Source organism: Amblyomma maculatum, chromosome 7, assembly GCF_055883805.1.
Source record: "Amblyomma maculatum isolate TAMU_Amacu chromosome 7, ASM5588380v1, whole genome shotgun sequence".
Taxonomy (NCBI): domain Eukaryota; kingdom Metazoa; phylum Arthropoda; class Arachnida; order Ixodida; family Ixodidae; genus Amblyomma; species Amblyomma maculatum.
The window spans coordinates 5,370,129-5,391,369 of NC_139350.1; the positions used below are offsets into that span (position 1 = coordinate 5,370,129).

At 47.6% G+C, this 21,241-nt stretch overlaps 1 protein-coding gene across 1 annotated transcript in view; it reads left to right on the forward strand.

Annotated features, from left to right (window-relative positions):
* LOC146182644 (protein tolkin-like) overlaps positions 1 to 21,241 on the forward strand; it is an 803,125-nt gene that overhangs the window by 496,539 nt on the left and 285,345 nt on the right. Inside the window, exons 5-6 of the mRNA XM_084608884.1 lie at positions 15,843 to 16,059; positions 19,741 to 19,936. Of these exons, the coding sequence (XP_084465010.1) occupies positions 15,843 to 16,059; positions 19,741 to 19,936 (413 nt within the window). The remainder of the gene's footprint in view (positions 1 to 15,842; positions 16,060 to 19,740; positions 19,937 to 21,241) is intronic.

Genomic DNA, 21,241 nt, shown 5'->3' on the forward strand with positions numbered 1-21,241 from the left:
GCGAGACGAAAAATGGCTCCGAGAGAATATTGATTGTTGTTGGGAAAGGCGCGTGCAAAGCAGTGTTCATGCCAATACTTTCCGCCAAAGCAAAACAGTGAAATGGGGTCTTGTCACCTTTGCGCACAGACGGTCGCAACGCTCGACGTTTTGTTGTACGCGCAATCCCATGAAGGCTCGCACCAATATTTGGGCATGTGCGCTCGGCTGTTCCTGTTCCTTTTACTTTTTGGTGCCTCTTTGGGAGCACAGTCTTATAAACGCCTCTCGTGCATTTGCTTTTATCATCGCTGCCCTTGGGCTGCGTGTCTGTGAAATGAAAGAAAAGGGAGAGAAGTACTGGCGCTACTAATTGGCTGCCGTGCGGCGAACGCGAATTCACCACCGGGGTCGCCCAAGGTAATGATGAGAGAGCAGTGCGTTCAGCAGTCAGCGGGAATAAAAAAGATGCATATTGGTATTTGAGGGACAAAAGTGCACAGCGCCCTCTGTCAGAGACATCATCAACTGAACCAATAATGAGGTTCCTTTTTTGAATGAGCGGGGGGTGAGCCGGAAAGCAAGGAGGGGAAAGTTTAGCTTCCTTTACTCCTCGACTTTTATTTTTCCATGATCGTCAAGAGAGAAGTAGGATTCTAAAAGAGAAAGCGGCCTGAACTGAATGCGTCTGCGGGCAGGGATAAAGTGGGCATAAATGACCTCATTATCCCGCAAAATCCAATTTTAGCATTCCAATTCACTTCGGTGACAAACCTCTGTTTCATGGCTGGTACATGTGCCCGCCTTTTGTCCTCGTGCAGTGTCCTCGGAAACAGTCGTCATAACAGGCAGTCAGAGCAGTTTTATACATACCTATGACTGTAACTGCAGAGTAGGTTGTTTCCTTCCGAAAGCAGCTTGAGGAACGGATGGCAACTTCTGAAAGCCAGTAGCCATTATCGTTGGATTTGATAGTCCGCTTATCTCTTCTCAGCTCTTCCTATGCACAAAACAAAATAGATGGACACTTAATCTTCGTCTTAAGAGTAAAAACGGCAGCACCTCTAGCCCTGCCATTTGATCCCGCAAAATTTTTAAGGCATATTTTTATGTTTCAAGTAGTCAAAGTTTTACAGATGATTAATGCGGTAAAATCGGTACACAAATTCAAGCACAGATTAGTAAGTCATGCGAATCGAAACGCGCTCACTGTGCCCCCATCAGCAACATAATAAGCATTTATTGTGGAAAAACAAAGCTCTACAAACACGGACACAAGTGCTACAAAGTGCTTAACAAACAAACTTTTTACTGAAAAGGTTACGGCGGACACGTCATTGAAGGTACGACGCGACAGCGTAGGCTACCAACCCACATGTAAGGACCCGTTTTAACCAAGCGGAATGGACGTGGCAACTTGAATGCAAGGGTATTGGCTGTCTCAATCTGCTATCACCCTCACATGTGAAAGGAGAGGCTCGAGTTGGCGGCTCCTGCCAAACGTAACGTCAGTCAACCCTACACTTAGTCAGTTCGCGTCCATTGTCACCTGCCAACACCATTCTCCTGACTTGTCGCTCACAACACTGACGACTGCACCGACCGACCGCGGCCGACGCCGGATTCTCTGTTAACGGGGCATTTAACGCTATCACGTTCAAATGGGAATTCGTGTGGTACATATTCATCGGTTCGCATCTCAGAGATGCGAACCGCTAGCGAGTCAAGACAACGTGAATGCGTAGAATACCGTCGCCGCCATGCAGAAAGAGGAGAAGGGGGTCCCCCCTTCTTCATGCGTGGCGGTGAGGGTGCTCTACGGTTGGCGAAACGCCGGCTCGCTATCAGCGGATCATGGTGCGTGCATCCCGTACTCACTCGCTTCACTCGCTAGCGGCGTCAGCGGCATCAGTCAGTCGCTGCTATCTGTTCGTCGCGCAACGTTCCTATGTCCTACGCGCTGCCTCCCGCAACCTTCCGATAACTAAATTGCTCTCTTCATTTCTCCAACCACAAAGCTTCTTTCATGACAGCCAAGAACTGTTACTTGAGTGTTTCTTGAAGGAATACGTCTGAAAAATTAAAGAACGTTGTCTGTAATTGTACATAGGTGTCTTGCTCAAAATCTATGCCTCAATATATCGGAAAGGTGAAACAGCTGATGAGCTGCGCTGAAATTTCGCATTAGGAAGTAATGTAGTCGTGTACAATTTTCTTATTGAATTGCTTAGATTTCCGGGCCGTGCCGCTCGCCGCCACTTTTCTGAGTACCATTGAGTGTTGACAACAGCAACAACTCCCGACAAATTTTCGTGTAATGGTGTAGTAATCCTTGGACACCGGAAACGCGCCAGAAATGGCAAGTTTTTCAGCGCAAGACAAAACAGATTGGACGACACGAATGTGACTATTTTGAATAGAGTCGTTCATTATTCTGTTTTCCACTCTTGGCTGCGATGCGAAGCTTAGGTGGTGGGGGGGAGGGGGTTGAAATTCACCCCTTTGTTGAATATGAAGGGCCCTTGAAAATCTGCTTGCTGTAATTTTCTAACTCAGAAAGTCCATAGAGGTGATCCTTATGAGTATTCGAGTCATATTTGAAAGATTTGCTTGAAGCACTTTGAAAAAAAAAAATGTGTGGCTCTTTCGAATACTAAAGTTCAACAAGGCGAAAGCCTTTTTTGGAAACTTCGCTAATTTCTGGTTTTACTGCGTCTGTTTCTGTACCCTTTGTGGTGCGGCGTTCGAGGAAGAGCCAAAGGAAAGGCGCCGCACGGATGCCTGGATCGGTATGACGCGATAGCTTAAGCTACAAGCCAACATATGAAGCCCCGCTTTAACCGAGCCGTATGAACGTTCCTGGTTGTCGTAGGGGCAACGTGAATGCAAGGGTATTTGATTGTGATATCACCCTCCCTTACGAAAAGAGAGACCCGAGTTGGCAGAGAGGCCCAAGTTGGCAGCTCCTGCCAAACGTAATGTCAGGGAGCCCTAGGTCCGTTTAGTGCTCGGCCATGTCAGCTGCCAGCTACCGCCTCCCACGTAACGAAAGCGTATTAAGGCTTATTACGTCCACATTTGGGGAGGGGGGGTGGCGTGGGCCCAGGGTGGCATACCTTGACCTATGGTGGCCGTCATCGTGGGTGGCATCATACGACCTAGACTGGCCTGTATGAAGCTTAAATGGGTTTATAACGGACAGGTCATGTCCGGTATGAATATCAATGCGGATGGTCCAGTCCGGAATAGAGTTAATACAGGGCAGACCATTTCCAGTATGCATCTTATACATGACATCCCAGTCCGGTATGGATATGAAACAGGGTGGAGCAGTCCTGTATTGATCTCATATACAGGACAGGTCGTGTCCGGTTTAGTAGAAACCGGACAAACCCGTATGATTGAAACTGATACGGGACAGAGTATTTCCGCTTCTCAACACAATTTGGGGCGGTTCGTAAAGCTCAACCAGAATGATCACGTCGGAACATGCCTTCACGCTAAATAAGCATCAAACCATACATATTAAACGTTACAACTTTTTTGTATATGTGGAGTACGCTTTGTTTCGCAAATACCTAGAAGATATGAAGCCGTTGATGTGTGCGCTAGCAAGTACATACACGCATCGCGTTTTGCTTTTGCGTGTTCAACAGTCGCTGCAGCTTGTACGATCTTGCGGTGCATCTTCATATCTGCGACTGAAGATCTGCCACCTTCAACGCGTATGTGCAAGCAAGAACGTAGCGTTGCGTTAGCGAGGATAAAATACGCTCCAGAATAAATGAAACACATCGCTGACCATTGAAATATGCGCAGGTCAGCCGGACATCGGGAGTCGCTTCCTCGAGTGTATACGTATGCAAAACACTTGGTCAGAAGTAAATTCATTGACGTCGCGGCTCCGCTGGCAGCAGGTGAAGCTTAAACAAGCAGTATTACAAGTGTTGGTGCACTGCATATATCTGTATGTAGCAAAAATTGCACGCGTTCGAAGACGATGACAAAACACATCAGCACTAGTAAATTGTAAGTGTAATAGTAAGTGTAGTGGTTGAAGTGCGTGCTTGCTGGCTGAAAATATCGGAGTTCGAATCACATGTAAAATATTCTTCTTTTCTATTTTCTTTTTCTTTTCTTTTTCAAATGTAGTGGTGTTATTTTATAGCTCTGCATGCTTTTTCCAGCCTGGCGTCAAGTTTTTTTTCTGAAACAAGGGCCACGGACCGTACAGGAATTTCCGGAATGAGAGCTCCGCGCGGTTTCAATTCGGTTCAGCCTGTATGAAGTAACCAGAAACTGGACGAACGCGTCATTTCTGGAACTGATACCGGGCAGAGTATTTCCGCTTCTGAACAGAAGCCGGGCCGATCTACGAAGCTCAACCAGAATGACCATGCCGGACACGCCAGTGCACTAAATAAGCATGATACACATATTATACAACATATTATATATTATACATATTATACAACTATTGTGGATATAAAGAGCACGCTTCGTTTCCCGAATATCTCGAAAATACGAAGCCGTCTAAGTGTGCACTAGGAAGCATATACGCGCGTCGCATTGCTTTTGCGCGTACAACAGTCGCTGCAGCTCGTACGATCTTGCGGTGCGTCTTTATATCTGCGACTGAAGATCCGCCGCCTTCAACGCGAAAGTGGAAGCACGAACGTATCGTTTCGTTAGCGATGACAAAAAACTGTTCGAGGAAAAATAAACAAACATCGCTGACCATCGAAAGATGCGCAGATAGGCGCACACCGGGCGACGCGTTCTCGAATGTTTACATATTGAAAGCGCTCAGTCGGAAGTGTATTCATTGACATCGATGCTCCGCTGGTAGCACGTTAAGCTAAAACGCCCAGTATTACAAGTATTAGTGCACCGGATATCTCTGTATGTAGGAAAACTTACAAGCGTTCGTAGACGATGAAAAACACATCAGCACTAGAAAAGTATGATATCTTGAGGTTTGGCTTCAATAAAGCGACGCATTATAAAGATACGGCACATTTGTGAACCCTCGTGATAGCCTGGTGTCACCCGATAATAATTATCGGGTATTATTAATGATGCGCCCTTAACAGTTCCCACACTCCCAGACACCCTTAGAGTCAGTGGGGGTAGCTCTTCCGGTCGCGAAGGAGATGCCCTCGACCTGCGTGGCAAGCTCAGCCGGAATTCAACTACCTTGTAGTGACAGAAGGGGGTGGCCGTTTGGTGCACAGCTGTCGCCGTTTCAAGTCAGAGTAAGGATCGGAGTCAGAAGGAACAAACAAAACAAACTTTATACACAGCAAGAGACGATACAGAGGAATACACAAACAGTAAAATTGCACAGACGAGAGGTTCACAGAAAAACAAACGCTAAGCATGCAACTACAGAGGTATTCAATAAAATAGAGGCTTTAGAAACAGTTCAAACACGAGAGAGTCACAAAAACAAGCACCAAAATGTTCACTGGGCACTCTTGCAGTCCGACACATCGAGAGTCACGATGTGGCCGCCATGCAAGACGAGCGCCACTCCCTCGCAGGTCTGTCGGCTTGCCAGCAGCGGGTGATCCCCGGGAGTCCAGTTGTCGCACTTGCGAACACGCCGCAACCACTGACTGACTGACTGACTGACTGACTGATTACGCAAGCGGCACGGTCTCTATAAATAGGGCACGCCGCGTCTGTCTGTTAACACGCGCCAAAGCTACCGCGCACGCACACTTAGCTTCGCTGGTTAAAGCGCTCCCTTTTCCTCCCGTCGAGCCGCGCGTCGTCATTGGCTAGGTCCCATAGAATGTTCTGGAGAGGTCTAGCATATTCCACACTGATGATCCCGCGTGATCGCCGGATGATGAGAAAGGGGGCGACGGCGACGCGCTCTCTCGCGCAGGGAAGGAGGCTTTTCTCGAACATTGTGGAACCGCCCATGCGGCGCCGCGGGGGCCTCGCGCCGCGCCGGCTTGATAAAAAGGTGCGCCGATTTCGTGACACCTGGAAACATATTGTTACCTGGAAACGCGGTACCAAAGTGATGTGCTCACTGACGAAGACGACGACGACAAAGCGTTGAGAAAGAGTACGACGCACACAGAGTGGACACTGCACGGCTACTGAAGTCTCAGCGCCGAGTTCAGCCCATCGCAGTGCTGTTACATTAAGTGCATCCCCGTAACATCTTGGTGGAGGTCGCGGGTTCGACACAATCTGACGCTGGATCTCCGCAGTGGCCGTCACCTCGGAACCGTCACGATGACAACCGACGCGGCTCCATCTACCTCCGCAACCCCAACTGTCGTCGTAGCCCACCCCCGTGACCCTGGCTCATTCTGCGGTACAGATGAGGTCGACGTCGAGGACTGGCTTTCGCTTTATGAGCGTGTTAGCCAGCACAACAGGTGGGACGCCACGCTGATGCTGGCCAATGTCATCTTCTACCTTACTGGCACGGCACGCGTTTGGTTCGAAACGCATGAAGCAGAAATACCCTCCTGGGATATTTGCAAACAAAAACTCCGTGACTTGTTCGGAAAACCGGTTGGCCGTCAACTCGCCGCTAAGAGGGACCTCGCCAAACGTGCCCAGACATCTACCGAGCCTTATATTACGTATATACAAGACGTTTTGGCCCTCTGCCGAAAAGTTGATAAAGACATGCCAGAACCTGATAAGGTGGGGCACATCCTGAAAGGCATAGCCGACGATGCCTTCAATCTTCTACTCTGTCGGGACTGTACTACGGTTGACTCCGTTTTGCAGGTTTGTCGACATTTCGAGCAGGCCAAACACAGACGCATTGCACATCGCTTCGATCGGCTCCCCAACACTGCCCCTACCTCCACGTGCGAGGATCTGCCGACCCTAAGGCAACCTTCCAACACTGAAAATGTGACACGCATTGTGCGTCGTGAACTAGAAGCGCTCGCCCCTGCTGCATCCAACCCGCCCTCCTCGGACAGCAACCTAGCGACGATATCCCTCATTCAAGCCGTCGTTCGTCAAGAGGTTGCCAACTTGGGCGTCCCCTGTAGCCACACCGTAGAACAACACAGTTCGAGCTCCGTCCCTCCCATGGTCGCCACCGCTACACCCCGCAACACCTACGCGCCGCGCTACCGATACCGCAATCCTGATGAGTGGCGCACCCCTGACGACAGGCCTATCTGTTTCACGTGCTCGCGTATTGGCCACATCGCTCGCCACTGCCGCAGCCGCTGGACATCACCACCTCGACGTTTTCCTAACGTTGACCGCTACTCCAATTACGGTCACCCCCGTTTCACGCCTCGTTATGAGCCGCCCCGCACCGATACTACTCCGCCTCCTCCTGTGTCCAGTCGGTCTCCTTCCCCGCCAGCCCGCCGTTCCCGTTCACCTCTTCCTGGCCGCAGTTCCTCGCCGTCCTCTGCCGGCCGCTTCACGGGAAACTAGCCAATGCAGCTCCCGGAGGTGACGCTGCATTGGTACCCCGACCTGGAAATCCTCTACTGCCCATTTCTTCGCCCTGTAACCTCCTGTCCCTGTTCGTGGATGGTGTTCCCGTCTCTGCCCTCATTGACACTGGTGCCCAAGTTTCGATCATGAGCTCATCGTTTTGCCGCCGCCTCAAGAAAGTACAGACCCCCGCCGCTTCGCCCACCGTTCGTGTTGCCGATGGCAGTACTGCTGCCGTCACTAGGCAGTGCACTGCCCGAGTCACCCTTGCCGGTCATCACATCCCTGTTTTGTTCACTGTCCTCAATCAGTGCCCTCACAATGTGATCCTCGGCCTTGACTTTTTAACGGCCCACTCTGCCCTTATCGACTGCTCCAGCGGCCTTCTTCGTTTGGACCTACCTGTCTGCTCAGAACATCCTCCATCTGCACCCCGCCTTCGCTCCACTGAGTTCGCTCGCCTGCCCCCTGACTCTGCTGTTTACCTACCTCTGTCACCTTTCCCGCCTGTGCCTGACGGTGACTATCTTGCTTGCCCTATCACCGAAGTCTTTCTTGACCGCAACGTCGTTCTTCCTCATCCTTATCGTAGGCGTTACACAGAACAGCACCTACCTTCCTATCCTGAACTTCAGTCTGTCACCCCAAGTTCTTCCCGAAGGAATATCCTTTGCTACCTTGTCCCCTCTCACAGACTGCACCATTTGTGCACTCACTCCTGGTCCACATTCAAGCGTCCTTCCAACACCCGTACTCTCCACCACAATTACCGACCCTATTTCCGCAATGATTGCCTCTGACCTCAGCCCCGAAAACGCTCAGGACCTGCGCAACCTTTTGTTATCCTTCTCCGACATTTTTGACTTTGCTGCCGGTTCTCTGGGCCAAACATCAGTTGTGACTCACCGCATTGACACCGGCGATGCAAAGCCTGTACATCGGAGGCCTTATCGTGTGTCCCTTTCTGAGCGCCAAGTCATCCAGCAGGAGGTCGACAAGATGTTGGGCAACGATACCATCGAACCTTGGAACAGCCCCTGGGCATCTCCTGTCGTGCTCGTTAGAAAGAAAGACGACAGTTGGCGCTTTTGTGTCGACTATCGACATCTGAACAAGATTACAAGGAAAGATGTTTACCCGCTGCCGCGAATAGACGATGCCTTGGACTGTTTACATGGAGCCCGCTACTTTTCCTCCATCGACCTTCGTAGCGGCTACTGGCAGATCTTTGTTGACGAACAAGACCGCGAGAAGACAGCTTTTGTCACACCCGATGGACTTTACCAATTTAAGGTTATGCCTTTTGGACTTTGCAACGCCCCTGCTACGTTTGAACGCATGATGGACTCCTTACTCCGCGGCTTCAAATGGACGACTTGTCTATGTTACTTGGATGACGTGATTGTCTTCTCGCCCTCGTTCGAAAGCCATCTTAGTCGCCTTTCTTCCATCTTGGCACTTTTCCGCCGTGCCGGACTTCAACTGAACTCAAAGAAGTGCAGTTTTGGTCGCCGCGAACTTAAAGTGCTTGGCCATTTGGTGAATGCCACCGGCGTGCAACCCGATCCCGACAAAGTTCGCGCTGTCAGTGCGTTTCCATGTCCCCGTTCACCCCGTGATGTCCGCAGCTTTATAGGACTGTGTTCTTATTTTCGCCGGTTTGTCCCAAACTTTGCCGCTGTTGCTCGTCCTCTCACCAACCTGCTGAAGAAAGGCGTTCCTTTCTCATGGGGACCAGAACAGGCTAACGCATTCTCCACCCTCATCGCTATTCTCACCAATCCTCCTGTGTTGGCCCATTTCAACCCGTCTGCCCCGACGGAACTTCGCACCGACGCCAGTGGCCACGGGATTGGTGCCATTCTTGCACAGCGACAACGCGGCCAACATTGCGTTATTGCCTACGCCAGTCGTCTCCTGTCATCAGCAGAACAGAACTATTCTATTACGGAACGGGAGTGCCTGGCTCTCGTTTGGGCCGTTGGAAAATTCAGACCCTATTTGTTTGGCCGACCCTTCACTGTAATTACCGATCACCACGCCTTATGTTGGCTCTCTTCCCTGAAGGATCCTGCTGGCCGCCTCGGCCGCTGGGCACTGCGCTTGCAGGAGTATACCTTTTCCGTTGTATACAAATCCGGTCGGCTTCACCAGGATGCAGACTGTCTGTCCCGTTATCCCTTCGATCCCCCTTCCTCTACTGACCATGAGTCGGACCCCTAGGTCTTCTCTATATCGGACTTTTCCCACATAGCCGACGAACAGCGGTTGGACCCAACCCTCAGTTCTCTTATCGACCGCCTCCGCACACACAGCCGTGACTCTTCCCTCGCCCTGTTCTTCCTTCATGGGAATACGCTATATCGCCGCAACATGCGACCTGATGGTGCTGAGCACTTGCTGGTCGTTCCCCAACACCTACGCTCCGCCGTTCTCGAACAAATGCACGACGCTCCTACAGCTGGTCATCTTGGCCTCTCACGCACATACGACCGCGTGCGCCGGCGTTTCTTCTGGCCTGGACTCTACCGCTCTGTCCAACGTTATGTAGCCGCTTGCGACCTCTGTCAACGCCGGAAGAAACCCCCTGTGCTACCACCTGGACACCTGCAGCCGATTGCTATCCCGACTGAGCCATTTTCTCGTGTTGGCCTTGACCTCCTAGGGCCCTTCCCCGAGTCCTTGTCGGGAAACAAATGGATCGCTGTGGCCACCGATTACGCCACGCGGTACGTGATCACTCGCGCCATTCCAACCAGCTGCGCCACAGACGTTGCTGACTTCCTTTTGTACGACGTCATACTACACCATGGTGCTCCCCGTCAACTCCTTACCGACCGTGGCCGCTGTTTCCTTTCCCGAGTTGTTGAGGAAATACTTCGTTCTTGCTCCGTTCGGCACAAGTTCACCACTGCGTATCACCCTCAGACGAACGGCCTTACGGAGCGTCTTAACCGCACACTCACCGACATGCTCGCAATGTACGTATCCGACAGTCATCGCGACTGGGATATTAGTCTGCCATTTGTCACCTTTGCATATAACTCTTCGCGTCATGACACTGCTGGGTACTCTCCATTCTATCTTCTCTTTGGAAGAGACCCCTTACTGCCCTTCGACACTTTGCTCTCCGCCGCTAGCCCCGTCACAACCTATGCCCGCGATACCATCGCCCGAGCCGACGCTGCTCGCCAGATTGCTCGTCAGAATCTCACCATGTCTCAAGAAACTCAAAAACGCCGCTACGACGCTCACCACCGCGATGTGCACTACCCTCCCGGATCTCTGGTGTTGCTCTGGCTTCCGTGCCGTCGTGTGGGGTTGTGTCAAAAACTTCTGCCCCACTACACAGGTCCTTACCGTGTACTACGCCCAGTGACCGATGTTACCTATGAGATTTCACCGCTCCACCCAAAGTCACCGACTGCTACACCCACTTCCGAAATCGTACATGTCGCCCGCCTAAAGCCATATTACTCCCCCTCCACATCGCACGCGTAATACGCACCGGGACGTTGCCTTTTGCCGAGGGGGGTAGTGTTACCTGGAAACGCGGTACCAAAGTGACGTGCTCACTGACGAAGACGACGACGACAAAGCGTTGAGAAAGAGGACGACGCACACAGAGTGGACACTGCACGGCTACTGAAGTCTCAGCGCCGAGTTCAGCCCATCGCAGTGCTGTTACATTAAGTGCATCCCCGTAACAATATTCAGCATGTTTAAAGGGCGACAGGTCAATTACAGCCACAAATTCTATAGCCAAAAAAATATACAAAGTACGAAAGAGCAAAAGTAGCTACATATACTGAATAATAACCACCGCAGCCATAACTCGCCGTCGAGTAGTGGTTAAGGTGCCCGTTAGGAGACCATGAGGACAGAAGTTCGATTCCACACTTGGTAGTAAAAGTTTGTAATGTTTTTTATATTACTTATTATTTTAAATGTAGTCGTATTATTTTATATTATTGCATGCTTTTTCCACCCTGGCGACGCGTTTCTTTCCGGAAACGAGGGCCATCAACCATACAGGCCATTCCGGTATCAGAGCTCTGCGCGGTTTCATTCCGGACTTTCCACAGCACTACAGGAATGTCCTGAAATAGCCCGCAATCCTGTATCCCAGGTTCTGTACAATAAACCTGTATATGATTTCCTGTACGAATTTGATACAGGAGTTTTCAGTAGGGGAGAGAGATCTTCATTTCTCAATATTTGAAGAGAATGAAATTTAATGAGGCTCTCATTATCATTAGGTTATCAATAGCAACATCCAATACACGCGCTGACGGTGCAATGAGCTTGATAAAATTTTATGTGCTATAATCTTGAGGCTTTGCTTCTTCAGCGACTAAGGCAAACCTTCAGCGTTTCAGACATGACATACACTTTTATTTCGCTTTAATGTTCGAAAATGCGCTCGGTGGCGGGCTATTATTTGTCGAGATGAAACACGCGCTAGTACAGAATGTGTGGAATGTGGAAAGAAGGAGATATTTTTTCTGGCCGAGGAATGAAATCACTGCTCGCTTGTGGATTGCAATCGTAGCACGTGAAAAAAGGGAGAACTGGAAAGGAGGCGTTTGGCGTAATTATTCCTTGGCCGCACAAGCAAGTGAAAGCATTGCTTCGCTTCTTTCCTAATACTAGTGTGTAGAAGAGGCCAGCTAGTGGGCTCACTTCTGGATCCCTGCGCCGCTCCCCCTTGGCGATTTCGCCGCTGACTTCCTTGACCCTCGCCATAGTTGCTGCTGCATATTCCACCTGAAAAACTCTCCCTATGCCCGCTTCGTGGAAGAGGTGTGCACTGCGCAGCCCGTTTGGATCAACCTTGTCGGCTCTCAACTGCAAATGTCTTCGCCATTGTACGCGTAGCAGTATCCGTGTGTGCTTAATGTATTTGTTTTTTTTTTTCAATGTGCCCTGCTAGCCAGAATTCCTAGCCGCCTTCAAAATTACTGTTTTGCACCCAGGCCCAGACACGGGTGTCGGAGAAGGTATATGGTTTACAGATTACGGGGACGACTTAATAGAGAGCTCCGGAACTCCTCCACCACCTGGGCTTCTGTAAGGTGAACTGACATTGCACAGTACACGGGAAAAGCGCCCACCACTACCGGGATTTGGTCCCGGGTTCCCTTTTTCAGCAGTCAAGCACCGCAATCCTGCGAGCCACCGTGGCAGGACTGGTGGGTGCTATGATTGCTTCCGAGAGCTTGGCTTACGCTGAAGTGTTTTCTTTGGTGCATCACTGCAAGCACATAGGAAGAAGTGACTCTAGGTTAACTTACTCTGCATCAGGATATGCTGCATGATAGTTCATAAAAATTAACTTCCTGGATTGGATGAATGCTCTGAAAATGCCCTCTAAGTCGTCTAAAGATGAGTCTTGGGCTTGCTTCACTGATCCGGTGCGGGGACAGAGACCGGCTTCTCTACCAGCGCAACAAATTTTATTTTGGGAAAAGGCTTGAAGACATGTTCACAGAATATTTTAGCAATAAAAATCAGGCATGCTGATACCATATCTTGGGTGTGCGGAGCTTAGTACAGGCAAAGTGCACGCGCAAATTGATTGCGGTGAGGATTTGGTTAAGTTTACTAATTAAGAATCTGTTAAAATGTAAACAGTTTTTATATCAAAATGCGCTTTCATTTTTCTTCTTTTTTCACAAAATGAGCTCTGAAAAAGAGCAGGAAAGGAAGAGAATCGTGCACCGGAAGATGGCGAGAGCTTCATGAGACATGCATGCATTGTTCTTGTTTCTGCCAGTATGTGGACGCCTCCATTTGTAAATATTCAGCCTTTCCAGCTGAGTTTTTCACGTGCACATGTTGTTTAATATCTTTTATACAGTCACTGGTATTGCGTAAGAGTACGTTGAGTTTCGTTTCCATCTGGTGTCTGGTAAAGAACAACGTGATTCATATGCAAATAACTGGCTTAACACACGAAACATCGGTGGTGTATTAAATGTCTCGGGTGGTCTTGAAAAAGTTTGCTTCAAACATGCATTCCCTCTGCAGGCCAATAGTTTCGAAAAAAACAACAACAAAACAACAACTAATCTCACTAGTAGCGTAAAATATTTATTTAAAGAATGGTTAGTGGGTTAGGAGTAGGGTTGACAGCGCCCTTAGTCTCTTAGTCAGTTAGAGGCGAGGCGGTCAGGTCCTCAGTTCTGGACTCTGTTGTCTACAGCCACTGGCCGAGCTCTATCAACCAAGGACTTTTGCGGCGCAAGGTGAGAACTGAACAGGGCTGCCAGCTATTCCGACAACGTGGTTTTCCTAACGGGGTACGGCTTGATTTTCTTGGCAAGCCCAAACAATGTGCTAAGTATCAAATCAAATCAAATCAAATCAGAGTTATTTTCCAACAAGTGGATGGTCGCCTGGGCTAAAAGCTGTACAAACAGCTTGACAGAGGCCCAGGAAAGCGGTACACAACCGAGCAGGAGCAAACAGCAGATTGTAAAAGTTCGTTAACAATATTACCATGACATCAAAAGTATTATACAATTTATATCTCTGCAGCATGATATGAGAACAAAACAAAAAAGTTGATCAATGATGAAAACAGTGGAACAAGCTCAATGCTGAATGTTCGTAAAGGTGAGTATGATATTTAAAGAACACATGCATGAATAGATTATATATGCACGAAGTAGGTTCTTAACTGCTTAGGACTAAAACCAACTGTGTTTTTATGTTTGTTGAGAAAAACGGGAAGATTATGAGCCACGGATTGTACTTTGTAGTTTGTTCTAAAATGAGGTAGAGACCGCGTGTCAGTGCATCTAGTGTTTACTATTGCAGTGCGGTGTTCAAGAGATGCAAGTTTTACCAAGAAATTACCCATACCTGTCGAACCGAAATATGTTAATTGTAACAAACGATATTCATAAATATTGTATACACGGATCATATTAAGTGATGTTGTTAAGGGTTGAACATTTGATGCTGGTTCTAAGTTTGCGATGAGACGAATAATTTTTCTTTGCAACACAAGAAGCTTGTTCATATTTGTTTTAGTTGTTGTTGCCCATACTAGATTACAGTAGTTAACATGAGAAAGGAACAGAGCATAGTAAATTTGTAGTTTAGCACTTATGTGCATTTAGGCGGAAAATTTGAATTGGGCCAAAAAGGAGTGTCTGCTAATAGCTTGAAGTCTAGCTGGGCTGTTCGTAAACGCCTGTGGTGACGCTCCTGTGATTATTCCAGTCCTTCAGTGGATTCCAGAAGTGTTAGTCTCGCTATATGTCCGTGTTAAAATTCTGCCCTGCGGTATTCGCACTACGGAAATGAGGGTACCATGACCGTGACATATACCGAAATTATATTGCGTATTCTGAAGGCACCCTTCGCTCCCTGTCGGGGCGCTCTTCGCAGAACTACATCAATAGAGAGGCTTGCTCATCGCGTCTGCGGGGCAAGACATCGCCCACGCCCCGTAGGTCACTCATGCCAGTGATATTTTTATCACTGCACATTGCTAAGAGCGCCAAATGTGTATAGAGCGTTACACTTCACAAATATTGCATTTCGGTCGGTAAATGCAGCACTTCGCGGCATTCGCCTCATTTCGTCGCGCAGTGTTGCTTCAGATGATGATGATGGTGATTATCGGGGTCATACCCTTTGAAACACGTCGGCACCTGAAGCGGTTGGCGCTGCGAACTGCGCCATCTGCTGGGTCGACCTGAAGTGCGTCAAGCGCAGCCGCTATGTGAGCGCACTAGAAATACTGTAGAACACTATAGTAATATGTCCCGAGAAGTTTGGTGAGAGTAAATTAGGAAGAATACGCGACCTCACTGGCTTCATTGTCTCTGCCTATCGTAAATTAGATATTAATTTGAAGCCCCTTGAAGTGAGGGCAGTTTTTAACTCTAAGCTATTTTGTAACATTTGTTACAATACATATGGTATTCTAAGCGAACTGCGTTTTAGTACACAAAAAGGTCCGGGCGTTTGTTCCCGATATACTCGAATTGAAAGCAGGAGACGAACTGCTATAACCATCGTTTTTTTTTTTCACTACTATTTGAAAATGAAACGCTTTCTCGCTTTCTTTTAATTTTGTGTTGCTGGCCACGCCGGACTTGCATCGTCATTGTGGATTGACTTTGTTATATGTAGGAAAACTTTCATTTGGCACGTGTGGCACCGTGGGTGTAAAAACCAAAATCAATAAAACTCTAGAAGAGCAGTCAACATTATTTCCACAGAAAAGCGGTGACCACGTTTGCCGCCCCAGTAGCTTTGGTCCTTCACAAGACTAATCATGCCACATTGTCTACGGCCGTTGCGAAAACCTTGAGCGAATGCGCAGTGGAAGAAACACTCCTGCCGGACGCTCTGAGAAAGGGAATTAGGAACGCCATCTAAGCCTGCATTATTATTGTTTCGACAATGTGCAGGTGCTGCTCGTTCGTGGGCAAGAGGGGCAATGGGGCGCAAGCCATCTCCATAGGCAAGAACTGTGACAAGTTCGGCATCGTGGTGCACGAGCTGGGCCACGTGGTCGGCTTCTGGCACGAGCACACGCGACCTGACCGCGACGCACACGTCGACATCGTCACCCGCAACATCTTGACTGGGCAAGAGTACAACTTCAACAAGCTCACCGACGAAGAGGTGCGAACTATTTTCCTCCATACCAAATGCATAGAAATGCTGCAGTCTAAGTCTTCGTAATGTGATACATTACATGAGCACTAATCATTCTGCTTCTCATGGGAGCCATGAAAATATGAACACATTGCGGCTGAGAAAAACCACCCTCCCATTCTCATTGCGCTTGCTCTAAAGAGTCGCATATGGCGTCTCTGTCAAACGTTTAGACAATGGCGCAACCGTGATTGCTGCGCTGCAGAGAGTGGGTGCATTGGGCTGGGGTCGCACCGGGCAAGAACTCATCCTTCTAGACCTATCACTAGAGGCACATTCCGGGATCCCTTTTGGTGCCAAAGGGCTTTGCCACTCGGCACCGCTTTTCGCAGTACCAGTGGGCGGATATGCCGGTGTAGTCTGCGTGAAACTCGTACCTTCCAGAAGCACCATAAACAACCCGCGTTCCCCGTCGGTCTTCGCACCTCCTCGATTTACAGTTTCACTTGCGAGCATCCACCCGCTGTTAAGATGAGCTTTTCACTTCTGAATTTGCTTACCTTTGTTAGAAGCACATACAGCACTGGGGGAAGAATTGATAGGTGGTCGATAGGTCGATTCGACGGCAACTCTTGATAATAGACTTTCGACCCCTTGACAAGACACATAAGGCACATTTATTTAAGTTCGTCATTGTGGCACACTTAGCTTTTTTATACTCCTTCACTCTTGCATGCTGTGCTTCTTTTCCCTTCGAGAACAGGTTATCCCACCTGACGGTGACACACGCTTGAAACGTGTTGGTGTTCATACCATCGGTATTTGTAGGCCGCTCGTTCAAGCTCCCTCTTCTTAAGACCTCCTTCGCAAGCATCGCCCAGCACCCGTAAACTTTGGAGGCTTCTCGCGCAAGGCGATTTTAATGGAAGGTCGCATCCGGCGTGCGCATACCATTCTGGTATCTCCGATCTTCTTCTGCTCCAAAGCGCAGGCGCAGGACATCCACCTGTTCGTGACGGTACTTTAAGCAAAAGCTGCTAAATTCCGTCTTTAAAGGTATGACAACAAAGCGTTAACGGCACCCGTTTGCCGGATTTGCACCCGTTTGCACCCGTTTGCCGGAAAGACGCGCTTTGACCAAGTCGTATGAGCGGGCGTGCTTGCGTGGCCCATGGGCAACATGTCTCAGTCGGGATGTCTTCGAAAGGTAGGTACCGATCTCACCCTCTCATCTCAAAGGCGAACCCCGAGTTGGCAACACCTGCCACGTGACGTCACATAACCTGCTGGCCAATCACAACCCGGCCATGTAAAATAGCACTTGCTAGAGCCATGTACGTGATTTCTCGCTCACAACACCGATAATGCCGGATTTTGTGTAGAACGGAACCGTTAAATTATGCTTTAATGTTGAGTTCTTAGTATTCGCTAAAGAGAACACATTTCAATTTCTTGAGAGCCAGGCAGACTTGTGCTCGTATTATCTCCCGATATGATCGAAGCTTTTTATCACATCCATCACCAAATCGTGATTCAGAAAGAGGAACGGTATAGTTTTTGTGGTACGGTCTTATTTGTGATACAGTATTGCTTGCAACACAGCAGCCAGGCAGTCGCAATCGATGGCAAGTTGTCAAACTCACTACAACTTTCTAGGGCAATCTACAAGGCAATATTTTGGTACATTTTTATTGTATGTATATCAATGGCATGATAACCATTGCTCATTCCTCACAATTCGCTATTGATACAGATAGTTGGCTACTTCTCAAACTTCAGCTTCAACTTCAGCTTCTAGATGCGTTTTGCAAGGCAATATTTTGGGACCCCTTTTTGCATGTGTATGAGTGGCATCATTACCATTATGTATGCTCATAATTTTTCATTTATACAGATGATACCAGTATGCTTTTAGAAGGCGAATGTGCTCAAGAACTATTCGACGCATCAGACTGAATATCGGAAGCACTTGAAGAGTGGGTAAAGAAGGAACGTATTATATTCAGTGTAACTAACTCTAAATGTTTCCTGTTCCCAGGGAAAGAAAAAATACTGGCAGTAAACAGAACTTCATCGTTGCCTTCTACTCCATAGAAGTATTTACGTGCTCCAAAATAATGGTTTTCAGTTTCTGAAGAAACTATATCATCCTTTAATTTAATCGAATCAGTATTGCTCTAAGTCGAAGGCTTAATTAATTTATCACAGTCACCACATACTATCCTAGAAAGTAACATTATTTCTCCTCGCGACCTATAGCCCCGACAAAAGGAAATTCGCAGAGACTTGGTGGTTCCTTGGAGGTTCTACAGAAAAAGAATATGCTAGATGGCCTCCCTAATCAAAACGTAGGTAATTTACACAGGAGCATATTCCGAAAAGAGAATAAAGAAATTCCTACAAAGCACCTGATGCTAACGCTTTTTTTAAGCGCACTGCCACAGTGAATAAAACTAGGATACTTAAATATCGAAGACCGACCATATATACCAAATCCCCATAGATGCTTCAACTGTAAAAAAAAAAAAAGAATGATATAGGTCTTATGCACACGGTAAATTATACAAGATATAAACAGAACACCCCTGCCACATCTAAAGTAAAAAAGTTGATATAATGCAGGGCCGTTGCGCGTTTGAAATAAATGCGCACAAGGGCGCTCTATGTTTGCTACTGGGAAATTAATATCGAAGGTAAACAAATACAAGACGCAACCTTCATTCTGCCCTAGGCAATTTCTAATGACCTTTTGATATTGTTGAAAGAAGTTGTGGCTGATTCTGCACTGAACTAAATAAAGTGACAATCTACATTGTATGCACCTGTTTTTTAAATGTAATTCACAAATATTCGTGGTAGAATGAACTTTTCTGTGGGGCCTAATGTCCTTCATTTATCATTACCGCTTTTAAAGTGCGGAAGAAAACGATTTGCTGAGAACATCAAACAAAATTGCTTCGGTACATGTAAACTATCTAAGACATGCTATATGTATAGTTGCCTTCCTGTGCTAACAAGTGCCATATGTGAGCTTTGCGACTATCAGGTGTAGAATTTTATTTGTGGTTTGTAACGTAAAAGACGCAAGCCCATAAACAGTTATTTCATGCATTAAAACTGAGCCCCCCAGGCATTTATGATTTATCTGTTAACCCGAACTTTGCAAAACGATAATGAAATACGGAGGTATGCGCAGAATAAGGGTAAGTGGTATTAGGGTAGCTCAGCTTGTACTCTCGGGAACAGAGTTGCGTCAAGTGTGAAACCGAGATATTTAAAGCTTTTTTCAAGTTTCAAAGGAGGACAAACGCACAGCTGGCAACCGTACAGTAAAAGCAAATTCGTTTAGACATTTTTATCGCATTATGTGGGTTATGGAAGCACACCACAATTGTTTTCGAGGCATTTGCGAGTATCATTAACCGCAAATAATTTAAATAAGCACCGCATGTCTACTTGCATGCTGCAAACAGCCTCGTTGCAAGTTCACTGAGAAAGACGAGGACATTACGTACGTATATCCTCGGTTATTTGTTTCGGATGTATTTTTGTTTAGTATGTATATCCTTAGTTACTGAAGATTTCTATATATTTCCCTCATTTTCTGCCTCACGCTTTATCAATGCACGCAGAAAATGCATTTCGGGATTAAACATGCCAGTGCGAGGAGCGAATGCTTGTTAGAGACTACGAGCTGCTTGTACGCAGGTCAACTCACTGGGCCTGGCGTACGACTTCGACTCGATCATGCACTACGCGCGCAACACGTTCTCCAAGAGCACCCACCTGGACACCATCCTCCCGCAGGAAGACGCGATTTCCCGTCGCCGGCCTGAGATCGGCCAGCGTGTGCGCCTCTCGTCTGGCGACATCTCGCAGACCAACAAGCTCTACAAGTGCCCCCGTGAGTCTTAATTCTTCTCAAAGCCATTTCTTTTGTCTCGTTGTACGCTGGGCTGTGTCGGCCGGTATGGTCGAGATTCGCACCTCTATTAAACGCATTATCTGCAACGGGGACGATTTTGTGCCTTTTGTTGTTGTTTTCTTACAGTGAACTGAAACGCTGACTGGCCGCACAAAGATACGGTCGCGGTGCTTAATGTGTATTTATCAGAAACAAGTGTGCAACGTGGGGACGTAAAAATTTCTATTCCCTCAAAAGCTGAAGGTTTCGCAAAGAGAAGGAGCATACAAAATCGTAGCCGAATTTCTTGCAGGCATCACTACTGGCGATGGTGTCGATGCAGGCAAAGAGGTGTCTCACGAGTTTCAGACACAGGCCATGAACGAATTCGGGCATGTACCTGTGCGGTATGGCTGTATCTCATGATGTGATCAGTGCACGATGACCCTGAAGGTGGCGGAAAAAGCGCTGTATGTTTAAGCTTATTGTTGTGCGCATTTTGCGGAACAGATGAAGAAAAAGTAAATGGCGGAGCTGTGTGTAACATGGAAACACACTGAGGAGAAGAGAAGGGGGAAAGAGTATATTTTCAGAGAAGTAATGCTTGTATATTTCTAATGGACTGAATAAAGTGGGTGGCCAGGTTCTGAATGTATTTAATGCCTTGTGATAGGTTCAGCTAGATGACAGGTAAGCCTAACTATTCATGCGTATTCCTGTTCGCGTTTTATTTCAGCCTTATAGACTTAAAGTTTACCAGGCACTTGGCTGGTAGCAAATGAAGTCAGGAAATTCGACCTACCATTATGGCAATAAAATAGGAAGCGAAAATGAATTTTCCCGGCGGAATTATTGGTTGTGATATGATGGCATGGATGGTATCGGCGATAGTGACGAATTTCCGAGAAATTGCAGAGGCGGCGTTAAGCATGCATGTCTTTATATTTAGGAACCGTAATGTTAAAGGAGCAATCTCTATACTAGGAGAGAGCTGAGCGCAGGTCGTCTTGCAAAGCCACACTGTTAATGTTGGTAGAAATGCAACCGTTGATTACATACCTATCTACAAATAACTTTGAATACGATGCTACGCGTCTGCTTCATTGTAATTTATTACTAACAATTAGTAAAAAAAAAAGTGGTCCTAGAAAAACCGTGGAGAACTGCAGATGTTTTCGGCGTAATATCAGAGTCACGGTTGCGATGTGTTAGTTCTACATACCCAAAAATTCTGCACAAGCGCTTGTTTGCAACGGGAAGTTGTTCAAAAAGAAAAGCAATGTCATGAAGCCTAAAATGCCGCAC